Source organism: Strix uralensis, chromosome 33, assembly GCF_047716275.1.
Source record: "Strix uralensis isolate ZFMK-TIS-50842 chromosome 33, bStrUra1, whole genome shotgun sequence".
Classification (NCBI taxonomy): Eukaryota; Metazoa; Chordata; class Aves; order Strigiformes; family Strigidae; genus Strix; species Strix uralensis.
The window spans coordinates 1,245,177-1,257,629 of NC_134004.1; the positions used below are offsets into that span (position 1 = coordinate 1,245,177).

The 12,453-nt window shown below is 45.7% G+C and overlaps 1 protein-coding gene across 1 annotated transcript; it reads right to left on the reverse strand.

Moving 5' to 3' along the window:
- Positions 1-2,293: 2,293 nt before the first annotated feature.
- Positions 2,294-7,759, reverse strand: LOC141936524 (keratin, type II cytoskeletal 4-like). The gene is made up of 9 exons (XM_074853560.1): positions 7,301-7,759; positions 6,258-6,472; positions 5,871-5,931; positions 5,110-5,205; positions 4,342-4,506; positions 4,130-4,255; positions 3,631-3,851; positions 3,296-3,324; positions 2,294-2,772 (listed from the first exon to the last, which is right to left on the reverse strand). The coding sequence occupies exons 1-9, from the start codon at positions 7,757-7,759 to the stop codon at positions 2,294-2,296; spliced, it is 1,851 nt and encodes a 616-aa protein (XP_074709661.1).
- Positions 7,760-12,453: the final 4,694 nt, after the last annotated feature.

Here is a 12,453-nt window from a genome sequence, read left to right on the forward strand (position 1 = left end):
TCTCATAGCCACAAGGCAGACCCAGACTTGGAGCCACAGTGGTTCCTGGGAAGCCACCCCACGCATGCCGCTTGGCCGTGGCCCAGAGTGACAGCTTGAAACCGCACAGGGACTCGGTGACGTTCAGGCAATTAACCGGGGCTGCCCAGTGTCTCAGCAGGGACTCTAAGCATTCTTTCCAAATTACATCTGCAAGTGGTGAATGCAGTAAGCTCAGATGTAAAATTACCCACCTAGGTAGGCACCATCTCATCTAATTGTAGCCACATAGAAGTTATATAAACTGTTGAACGGGGTTTCCTCGTTTGAGAGAAGGGCTCAGGTGGAGGACTGTCCCCCTCACCTAACCAGAGTCTGACACACAGATGGTCAGAGTTAGATGAAACAGTTTCTACTCTTAGCATAGAAATAACATCTCATGCCCTTCCCCAAAGGTGCTTATCTTCTTCCTTGCATCAGTCTTTAATATTCACTTTTTTTAGGTTGCAATTAGAATTTTGCCCTGTGAGAGCGGGGAGATTAGTGGTGTCGTGTGACCTGTAATTCTTCATGTGCTGGAGACAGGAAGAAATTCACTGTGATAATAGCGTCTGCGAAGCCAGCGGATGACAGGCAGGGTGTATTCGTCTGAGTACATGCAGACGTCTTGCATGGTGATGTCTCCATTTGCACTAATACCCCTGCCCCGGGCTGCCTGCAGAGCCAGGAGAGGTCTAATTGGTGCAGTCGGTAGAGTCAAGAGCTTGATGCATTTCATGCTAAATTAGGCGCCTGTGTTTGGTCAGATGAATCACCTCATGGAAACGTGGGTTTCTTCCATGAAATGAGCCCCCAGCAACCAACTCACGCGTTGAGCTCTACGTGGGAGACTTCCAATCTGAGTCAAAGTCAATCCCACCCCGTTATGGCCCTCATAGCTTATCCCTTTTGCCTTTTAAGTCATATGGGGTAGATGTCACACTTTGTCAGCCCTAATGTCACTGAAGCAAAGGGGTTTATGTCTGGAATACGCGTGCACAGCCCTGCTCACAAACCCTGTGAGCCCAGAAGGTCGGTGTTGGCATCTACCTTCATTCAACTGCTGTGACATGGAAGGATCAAACAAAGATGTTGTTCTGAGGTTGCAGCAGTGAATGAAGCTACAGGCTAGCAAAGTTGTCACAGAGGACATCTGACAGTGCTCAGAATTATTTTGGAGGTTTCTGGCAATCTTTGACATCAGTTGTTACTTGGGCTATAAAATATCTTACAGGTGATGGATATAAGGAGGTAAATAAAACAGAATGAACACCATTGGACTCTCGTGGCATCTGAGTCCTACCATGCGCCAAACTGCCTAAAGAGAATCAGAAGATCTGTTTGGTCCTTTCTTCCCACCATAAACCGCTAAAGAGCACTTCTTCCCCCAATCTGTAATTTCTTTAAATTGAAAAATTCAGAGACCAACCGTGTACTTTCAATGCAGTTTATTGAAGGCACAGTGAAAAGCTGGGAAGTTTGAGCAGTCATTGAAAGAAGCTCTGTTCGTGTGAGTACAGATGTCAACTCGGAAGATTTACGCACCGATAACTTCCCTTGGCATTTCGGGGGTGGGGATGGCGGGGGGTGGGGGTGAGCTCTTCTAAAAATCAGCACGCTTTGAACTAGCCACCCCTAACATGCAGAAGCAAATGAAAGTACTACGTATTCATCTGTAAGCAAATTCCACAAAAGCCTATGGCTGCAGCGTAACTAGCAGGTGCTTTGAAAGTTGAAATTGCCTTGTTTAAAATTTAAGCTCAAATTGGCAGCTCAGGGTTTCTTCTTTGACCAAGGGAAAAAAGAAAAAAAGAAAAAAAAAAGGAGCGTGCTCTTTGCAGTGCCTCCTGGGAAAGTTAAATCATCACTCTCTTTTCTGAAATGCTTTGGGAGGAGCTGGAAGAAAAAGAGGTGTCTTGTAAGGAAGAAGATTGTTAATGAATTTGCTCATTATGGGAAAAGCCAGAGACAGAAGGCAGCGCAACAGGCGAACCCTTAAAGCTGTGATAATCTAGACAGTATAAACTCGGAGAAATAATACTGTGTTGAGCACCTGCTGGAGAAGCTTGCTAGATGTGTCTTTAGGCTGGGGACTCTGAAAACACAACCTGGTGGGGTATATATCTGATGCTAATAAATGTGGGAATGGGCTTGGTGACGAATGTTGCTACTAGTGGGCAGAGAAACTATCCTGCATCATCTCAGTGGTAGGAACCGCGCGTCTACGCGTTGCTCTCCGACGTTGCTGGCTGTGCCACCTCCCCACCTGAAGGCCCTACGGAACCACGCACGGGTCTCTGACAACCCCGAAGTTCCCCACCACGCCGTTGTTGCACCCCACAACTTCGGGGCTGTTTGCAACGACGACGGGAGAGCCCCCCAGCTGCCTGATGACGCAGCCTTGGTTTCCAAAGCTGACCACCCCACCAGCTTGGCAAGCCCCCATTCTAGCATTCAAGCCCCCATTTCCCGTGCTGATGACGGTGCGAGCTGGGTACCCCCCGCTCCGGGAGCTGAATCCTCCATTTTTGCAGTTGACCACTCCGGCTTGGCAATACACCTCTGGGACACACTGCTTGGCCACCGAGCTAATGACTCTCTTGGGGTGGATCCCAGCGCTTCGGGAGCTGAATCCTCCATTCTGGGAGCTCTGTCTTCCGGACCGTCTCCCCAGGGAGCCGTAGGCACACGCAGCCCCGTTTGCAGCCAGCATCCCGCACTCGTCAGGGATATTGTAGCCACTGCTGACCACAGCTGCAAGACAGCCCACGGGATTAATTATTTAGAGAGGAAAACTGGAAGACTCTCACAAGGCAAGTTGTCTCATGAGTGACAGAACCGACCAAACCTGATTTCATCTAGATTTGTCCAACGTATCTTAGCCCCTGCTCCTTCCAACTCCTCCCCCATGTCCCAACACATCCCCTCGCAGATCCTCCCAGTTCCCACGTTGCTCATCTGGCTGGTGCCATACTCTTTCCCAGGTTCAGTGTGCCTTGGTGCATTGCCTGGCAGGTTTGCCAGGACTGCTCGCTGCTGCTTTCAAGAGTAAAAAAGGGTCATGAATTTTATCTTCCCCCCTCTATCCGAAAGCTGATTATTTTGAAATTCAGAGGTATTTGAGATTTCTGGGCCTGAACCTTCAACAGCGGCCTGGGCTGAAATGGAAAAGGGACACGAAGGTAGAGGGAGCTGGGGCAGACAGATAACGCTACTCCATAAACTTCCTTTCCAAAAATGAAAAACCCTCATGGCTGAAAATCTTCAGGTTACTTACACACGCTCACCGGGTTCCCCACACATATCCTGTTAGGGGAGAGAAGAGAAATGCACGTTATCCTATTAACCAGTTGCATGCACATTTAGAAACCCGGCGTTACTCATAACTTCCAGCCATACATCCAGCCCACTTAATCCCTTGTTGTAACATGTCTGACTATCCCTAGGACAGGAACTGTTTGTGCTGGCACAAGGGTGGCCTGTATGGCCTCCAGCCATCTCTCCAGCCCCAGTTTCTGTGAGCCTGGGAGGATCCTAGAGCTGCAGATTTCACTGGGGAACTGGAATCGTTCTGGCCTCTGATACACAGGAGAAAAGGGCTCAGTCACCCACCTGCTCTCTTCACCCTCCAGTAGAGTCTTATATGTTGCAATCTCAATATCCAGGGCCAGTTTGACATTCAGCAGCTCCTGGTAATCCCGCAGCATGCAAGCCAGCTCATCCTTGGCCTTCTGGAGGGCATTCTGCAGCTCAATGTGCTTCTCCCGGGCATCTTTGAGGGCACAATCCCCACGCTGCTCAACATCACAAATGGAGGTTTGCAGGCAGGACACCTGTCAGAGGGGAGGACAACAGCACAGGTGTCTTCAAGGTTTCGTTTCATAATTCCTGGACATTCTGGGTTTGGATTAATCCACTCCTCCAATTGCAAACAGAGAAAAAAACCACCAGCATCCCTTCTCTCTATGCACTTTTTAACTATACATTTTCCAACAACAGCCCAGAGCAGGTCTTAATTCTACTAAAGGCCGATGCGTCATCTTTCCCCATATCTGAGCTGTCCTGTAAGACATTGCCCTTTCTGGAAACATCACCTGTGGGCCTCTCCTACCTGCTTCTTCACGTTCTCCAGTTCACACTGCAGCTTCTGTATCATCCGGGTTAGCTCTGAAATCTCACACTTGTTGCTTTGCAGATCATCACAATACTTGCCTCTCTTATCCTGAAGCTCCTGAAACTGGAACCAAGAAACAAGACAATCATCGGGTTTGACCCACAGCCTGTTAAGTAGCCAGGCAGACACCCAGGTGGCTTCTTACTCACCCTGGTTTGGTAGAAAGCATCAACTTCTTCTTTGCTCTTCTGAGCTATTTCTTGGTACCAGCACTCAACGTTCTTGATGATGCTTTCCATGTCCAGGTCTCGGTTGTTGTCCATTTTCACGATGACCGAAGTGTCACATAGCTGGCGATCCACCTGAGCTCGTTCCTGCAGGTTGGGGAATGGCTTAGTCAGCTGTTAGCAATTCTCAGACTTTGTAGTGAAGGAAGGGCTGGGACAAAGAGCCACACTGCTCAGCTGATGGATATAACAAGTCAAGAAATGTCCCTCAAGTTGGCTCAGCAGAAAATCCTCCCTGCTGGATGAGTTGCCACATGCCAGCTGCTGACCTACATGCTGACCTGCAGCAATTCTGTCCACATCAAGGGCAAGGAATTTGAGTGACTTAACCCTTGGTATCCTGTCATCTTCAGCTGCTTTACTGATGTTAATGACAGGATTAAGCTGGGAGTTTCTTTAGCTCTAATCAGACAACTGCAATCCGGAGTAACTAGACAGACGCATCTCTTTTCTCAGGGGTAGAGTTAGGACACAGCCAATTCATACCTGGAGCTGCATTAAGAAACGGGGAAACACCCTATTTCCAGCACAATCATGTTAATATTATATCAACCTTGTACTTCTATGCTTTCAAGTATTCAGGGCTTGGGATGAGACATGTTCAAGAGGGGTTTTAAACTGTAGAAATCTGGAGCACCTGAAGGATGAGACAGCACCACCAAACTCCTGGGACAGACCAGAGAAACTCACCTCCTCAAACACACATTTCAACAATTCCAACTGCCTTCTTAACAGATCCACCTTCACCTCCAGCTCTTCCTTGTTCAAAAAGATACAGTCTGCATCCTGCAAGAGAGGAGACACGTTCCAGCCCAATCTCACTGAAAACATTGGAGAAACACACAGAAGACAGAGGCAGCGCCAATAAAACAGCAACATGTTTCAACAAGATTTCAAGAGTAAAAAGGTGTGAGAGAGAGTGAGTCAAGATGCCCTGGTGTCTCCTAAAGGAAAACAAAACCATTCCAACGTGACTTACAGGGGTTAGTTTATTTATTACTTAGGACCTAGCTACAAACTCAGAATTGACTAATGAGTATTTAAACATAATTTTTTAATATTGTTCAAATGATTTCTGCTTTTCTGATGTCCAAGTATAAAGGATGTGAAGAGACGGTCAGAAAATAACCAGTGTCTTAGACACCGGGTATTCCAGTGTGACCTCTCCCACTCTGTCCCCCTTCCACCCTCCCATTACGCTTCAAGAATGTGCTTAGGGTAACAAAACCATTGCTGTAGTGCTGATGACGTAAGCTTTGAGGATACATTATTTTTGCTTTCTACTTGCATTTGCCTCATTTTCTGACCCAGTGCCTCTTTACAGGCCTCCCTCCTTCTGCTCATTCTAACAGTTTTGTTGGGCATTTGCTAATAATGCACTATTTCAGCCAAGCTTTACACCAAATAAACCTATTAGAGGTATAATGACTCATGTCGTTCGAGCTTCTCACCTTTTTGAGTGCCACAAACTCATTCTCCACGGTTGTACGCCTGTTGATTTCCTCTTCGTATCTGTTGGAAAAGAAGAAGAGGGCTGAGGCAAGCAATACTATCAGACACACAGACGTTAACCACCAGGTATAAATAACAACCTTCGCTTGCTCAGAGACCGCCATCAGGCACTGTAAGATCAGTGTCTGGAGACCAAACATTAGACCATCCCAAGATCAGAAGCTTCTTCATGAACAACAACATTAACAATGCAAAGAGTTTGCAAGTGAGACAGAAGAATGTGACATCCCCAAAGGGGATGTGCCACATGTCTGGGAGATGTTTCCTGAAATGAACCAGAGGAGAAGTGAGATGCCAACAGTTGGAGGAGACCTGAAGGCCCTTACTTGCACTTGAACTCCTCCACCAGCTGGCTCGTGGCACATTCTTCGCTGCCCAGTTTTTGCTTTTCACATAGCAAGCAGTCCAGGCGCTTCCGCAGGTCGCAGATGTAATTCTCAAAGTACAGTTCAAGGTTTTTCCCTTTCTTTGGTAGGACGTATTGCTGCAGGAGGCCCCACTTGGTCTCCAGCACTTTGTTCTGCTGCTCCAGGAATCGAACCTGCAGGCCAAAAAGTAGCAATTCTTCAAATAAAGAGATGAATGCGGTAACTTGACACCTGGTTTAACTGTCTCCTCTCACTGTGGAATTGCAGGTGTAAGAATAGGATTTTGGGGAAGTGAGAGGTGATATGCCATGATTATCATACAACTATCTGCCCTTATTTAGAAATGTAAAATTCACATGTCTAAATTATTTACAAATCTAAAAGTCACACGTCTAAAACTGCCTTTCTCGCCAATGAATAGAAATAAAGCTCCTCTGCACGGTATCTCTGATGTATTTCAGGATGAGACTGAGTCCCCAGAGGGTGGAACCTGCTTGTCTCTGTTTTTTCTACAAAGTTGACAGCTCAGACTTAGATATCTCACGTTTAGGTGCCTGAACGAAGATTAATCTCCTTTGCCTCAGAAATGGTTCTGGAACAGTCACTATATTTAAAGACAAAGGGGGGAAGAGGGTCTAGTACAGGACAGACAGATGAGCCCATCGGGGCTGTAACTTCTAGCTGAGGTAGAAGAAGGCTGCAGTGAGAAATCCAGCCTTGAACTGAGGCCGTCCAGAGAGGAGACACCTGCAAGAAAGTCCAGTGCCACCATGGCCACGATACAAACACCAGCAAATACTAGAACCGGTATGTGGCTGAAATGAGCCCTTCCCCAATACTGAAGATCTCACTCTGAACCACCCTGGCTCTGTGGGAATCTGGACCCTTGCATGGACCCAGCTCAGTGACTCATGGCACGAGCTGGACTGGAGTTTTGGATAAGGTTGGTCGTGTTTTATTTTTCTCAAAGAAGTGCAAGCATGAAGCAGGTTTACACTCACCTTGTCGATGAAGCAGGCGAACTGGGTGTTGAGAGTCTTGATCTGTTCCTTCTCCTGGCAGCGTATTTCATGTTCCAGTGGGTCGACCCCAACACAGAGGGGCTTCAGAAGCCGTTCATCAATGCAGATACCTTGGATGCCATCAGCCTTGCGATCAGGGTAACCTCTCACAATACTATATCCCCTGGGGCCGCAAAGGCCAACCCTTCCTCCAACACTACCGTAGCCTACACCTCCAAAGCCGAACTCTCCAAAACATCCAGTACCACAGCCCCCGTTCACGTAGGAAATTCTCCTGTTTCCACCCAGGTTGCAGACACTCCTGCTGCTATAGGCAGCAGCTCCGCATCGGACAGGTTGGCAGGCGGAGGCGGCGTAGCTTCGACCACAAATCTCTGAAGCTGAACTGAAGCCTCTTCGTCCCAGGACAGATCTCACTGTAGGCGCCTGTCTGCTCATCGTGGCTTATTTGAAGGTGGAATATGAAAGTTTAGGGGAAGCTCTTCTGCAGGAGAGGAACAGAGGTCCCACTGAAGTGACACAGTGATGCTACCCCTTATATATATTTGGGAAGCCGGCCTTGATAGGATCAGGACGTTAATTTAAAGCGCTTAAGGGTTTGGTTTGCCTGGCAGCAATAAATGCTCCTCAAAATGCAAAACAGCCCAGCAAATACTAACTACTGAGGAAATAAAAAGGAATCTAAAAGTGCTCTGTTTGCAACTTGGCTTAGAATATATTACGGTTTGAAGTGTTCCCCTAACTTACGCTAATTATAGTTTAGCAAACATTTTTGAAGAAACTCTTTGTGATTTGTTTGCAGTGTGTCGTTTGGGGTTTTGTGTCTCATGGGGTTTTGTGTATGATGGCATGTTTTGCAGACTTGCACTTTGCGGGGGTAATTTCACAATCTTTGGGTGCGGAAAAGTAACCAAAAAAAAAAAAAAAGTCAACCATGGAAAAACACCGCGGAAGTTGTGTTGTGATGGATGGATCATTTCTGTACCCGAAACAACAGCAAATTCACTGAGTTATGGGTCTGGATTCATATGTAAGGACTCAAAATGCCCCCCAAAAACATTCCCATGCAGCATTTCACACTAACCACCTCTCACCATCATGAAACACCTCCAAAACAGAGCAGATTGCATCCAGAAACTGCAGTCTATTTCGATTTGCTTACCAGATTTATGTTCTGTGCAGTCAGTGACATTTTCGCTTGAGTAATGCTGCAGATTCTTAACCTGAAGTCGACTTGACACAGTTAAATCTTTGGCCCTTGTTATATTGGAGCTTCTACCAAGCTGGATGTCAGAGACCTTTTGATTCATCTTCTGGTAGTCTCTACAGGGAACAAGAAAGGAACAGTAGCACATTTCAACCTGGCGAGATCCACCTCATTCAAGAAGCGACAGCTAGAAGTTGGGTGACTTTGCCAGACATGTCCTTGACACTCAGTGGAGATACATCTCCAAGAGAAATAGCCCCTGGGTCCGTGCTTAGGGGAATTGGGGTGATTCACTCTCCACAGGCGCTGGTCTTTCTCCATCAACAGAGGAAGTCTTAATGAGTGGATTAGAATGGACACCAGAGATGGCTTTGACTCACATTGGCAAGGTGAATCTCTCTCTCCTAATCACCAGCCCAAGGAACTGAGACAGTGAACCAATCTGTCAACCATCTGAGGGCCTTCTCCTAACTGACATTTGGAAAGTCAAAACAATAGGGCTCTTTCAGCTCTTTGAAAGTGTTTGGGAGAAAAAGAGACATTATAGTGCAAACAGCTAAATGCCCTCAGCCCTTCCAGACCGAAAGGGAGCAACACTCGGATTATACATGCGACACGATGATATCTAGAGACACCTGGTAGCTGTGTTCCCTCATTCCCATTAACTCTCCCCAAGAACATTTTCCAAGAGTTAGGATCAGGTGGTGCAAATCATAAAAACAGTGCTAAACCTCTGTAAAACTTTAAACCTTCTAATATCAAGCTCTTAAAAAGAATGCATGCACACCGAAACCAGAGGACGTGACTGCAGCACCAAGATTCACAAGACTATTAATTGGACGTGTAATTGCCACTTACGTGAGTTTGAGGGGCTGGTGGTATAAATTAGTTGCATAAACTGATACTTTTGCCCTATACAAATGGGATAATTCAACATATTTACAGCATGACTTTCAGATTACACCTTTGTTTATAGTATTTTAGGCTCACGGTTCATACTGGGTTGCCAGCACAATTGGCAGCATCAGAACAAATATTAGAGACTTCAAGCTAAAGCTGGTAACATCCCAGATCCTTTAAGTTCTAGACAAAGATTTATCAGAAGCAAAATGCATATTTGAATCCAAAGAAGAGTACAAAAGGGAGTTGTAACAAGCTCTATATAGGAAAACTGCGTCCTGGACCAGAAGTCAGACTGAAGACTGGTGCGCCGCTGCTCCCTTTCTGCACCCCATTATACACGTCGGCTGTGTGGGAGACACCTGGAACGTACCATAGACTGCAATTAAACGTCTGTGAACCAACTGTGCTGCAGCAGCCCCAGTTCCAAAATGCCTCACCAGAGCCACTGCCTTCCTGATAGGTAAGAGATTTGGGACATAAGTTGCCCAGCACTGGGTAAAATTTCTGTGTTAGCCAAATCCCTGTTGTTGCTCCTGAATCCCAGGGACAAGGCAGCTGTGCAGAAAGTTCACTTGTGTCTCTTACGTCTTGCCAAGGAGCAATAAGTGTTTTGCCTCTTGGTACATAAGACCTCAAGAATTGACAATTTGTTGTTGTGAGCAAGGACATGGGAAATGGGAGAGTACTCTGAAGTGAAAATTACATCTTTTTGACTAAAAAAAAAAGGGGGGGGGGTGGAGGGGAAGGACTGAGGAAGCAAAAGAGGAAAATATTTTGATGAGGGATTGGATGAGTCATTTTGACAACTTGCAATCTCTCCCTTTGTCAGCATTCTTCTCCCTGAATGTGCTGCTGAAAATGGAATTCATTATAAGAACATGTGAAGTTCACTAATTTGTTTGTTGCCTCTGGAGATGAATCCCAACTAGCTCTTAAAATATGTTTTATGCGATAGTCTCAAAGAGCCGTGCTCCATCTCTGTAATTATCCTCAGCCATAGAAAACTCAATTGCATTCAGACAGGACAATGGCAATAACCTACCTGTGCTATCACCCTTTGATAGATGTAAGATTGGGTCGTAACATGTATTTTTATACACACGGCTTCTTGGACTGTATAGTCTCTTGTCCCTGTCATTCATGAGATGTTAAAGAATTGATCTGATTAGTGCAGTCTCGTTCCCTTGTATCCTAAAGCCAAAGTTGTCCAAGGGAATTCAGTCTGGTAATGTATTTTTTCCTCTCATTAACCTACATCTGCTCTATGTTAGAAGTCAAGGCTGGGATTTTTCAAAGGATGTTCCTCATAAAATTCATCAAACACTGGGCCTGGGTGCACCTTCCTCCCTGCTTCAGCCATCAAACTGGCCATGTATTCTAATTTCATCTTTGAGACTCCCTCTATGGCTAATGGAAGGAGATAGGCATCTCTAGACGGTGATTCATCGCATCCTAAAATAGGCAGCTAAGACAGGTGGGAGGAATCCACCTCTGGAGGTACTCACCTCTATTCTTACTGACTACCAGAGACAGTCTAGACAACCAGACAACTAGACCAGGCGCCCCACTTCTGGATGGTTGAAGCTAGCTGAATTAGTCCCACCCTTTGGGCGCCAAATTTCTTTAGCACCTTTGAAGTCTTAATGAGAGTACACAACATCACACGCTCTAGATTTGCTCAGTTCCTGATGTACGCATATATCCTATCTCCGTGCGGTGATTACCTCCTGTAAAGCTGAGGCTTGCAACGAAGTGAAGGTTTGTTTTGATCTTTTTCATGTTGATGTCTCCCTCCCACAGAATTGCACGGCGGAAATGAATGTGGCATGTGTGGGAATCCAGGTCCCTGGATGGGGCGGCATCACTGCCTGTTTAAGGCAAAAAAGATTAGAAAAGGAAAAAAAATACTGCAGCCGTTATTAGGTTACAGCAGCTTCCCTACAAATCCACAGGAGCTCTTATCCCTTCCACTTGTAGCTGTTTTCTTGGGCAGAAGAGTTTCTCTGAGCCACACAGAAGGAAGGAATTGCCCATGGAAGGTGGGTTGGGTCATCCTGGGAAGCATATTCAGCCAGCAGGAGATAAGCTCTGCCTTTTGTTATGCTCACGCCCTAGTGCCCAAGCCCATGTTTGATTTGGTTTGTGCAGCTTTGTGATGTACTGCTGAATTTCTGATGAAAGGCCTGGCTGATTCATGAAGTGCTGAGGTACCGAGAGGCTGATCACAGGTTTAAAGTAAAACACTTGCTAAATTAATTTATCACATCTTGAAATGGTGACAAGGGGCGGGGGGGGTGGAGGTGAGAAAACGACCCTAATTCTGTGTCATTTCCCCAACTTATTCTTCTCCTGCATAAAAAGTGGCAGGATCGTCTATTTTCAATGGAACACCATAACCTTTATGAGACACTCAAACCCCTCTTAATGAATATTTATGGATGCTCGATTGTTTTTTTCTTGTCAAATCTTTCTTGTGGTTTTCTTCATTAACGATTGTGCCTGTTTTCTCTTGTGCTCCCCATATCTGATTGGGAGATAATGTCCTATTACATGAGAATTATGGGGGGAGAGAAAGCTCTTCCAGTTCTGAATCACGATAATTGCTTTGGATAGGAAGGACCTTCCCCTCTGGATTCTCCCTTTTGTAAAACACATAGCTGTCCAACTTGCCTCTGTATGGTTCATTTCTTTGTTCTGCTTGTTGACTTTCATCAGTTTAAACACAAAACACCTTAGTACTTTGTGGTTGATTTATGTTACTAATTTGTTGGCTTCTTTTTTTAATCTGCTCAAATGTACAATAAAATATCTCCCTTTGATCTGATTTGAAATCCTAAACTGGTAGTCACAGGATTTCTAAAACGATGCTGAAAAAAAAGCAACCATTCCTGAGCTTTTCCCTATAATGACCCTATTGCAGCAGATTTTGAAGAGGTATAAAATGTGTTTTGTCATCACACCTCTGTGGTAGACACGCTATAAAAATGCAAAGAGACTGAGATGACTTCCCTATGAATCTTAA

What these genes read in the sequence shown, in the direction of transcription:
- LOC141936524 (XM_074853560.1), bottom strand. Translation starts at nt 7,759, where the DNA reads ATGAGCAGACAGGCGCCTACAGTGAGATCTGTCCTGGGACGAAGAGGC. An exon ending in GTGGAGGAGTTCAAGTGCAA is followed by an intron (nt 5,932 to 6,257) that starts GTAAGGGCCTTC and finishes CTTTTCCAACAG; the next exon opens with ATACGAAGAGGAAATCAACA. An exon ending in ATGCTTTCTACCAAACCAGG is followed by an intron (nt 4,256 to 4,341) that starts GTGAGTAAGAAG and finishes TCTTGGTTCCAG; the next exon opens with TTTCAGGAGCTTCAGGATAA.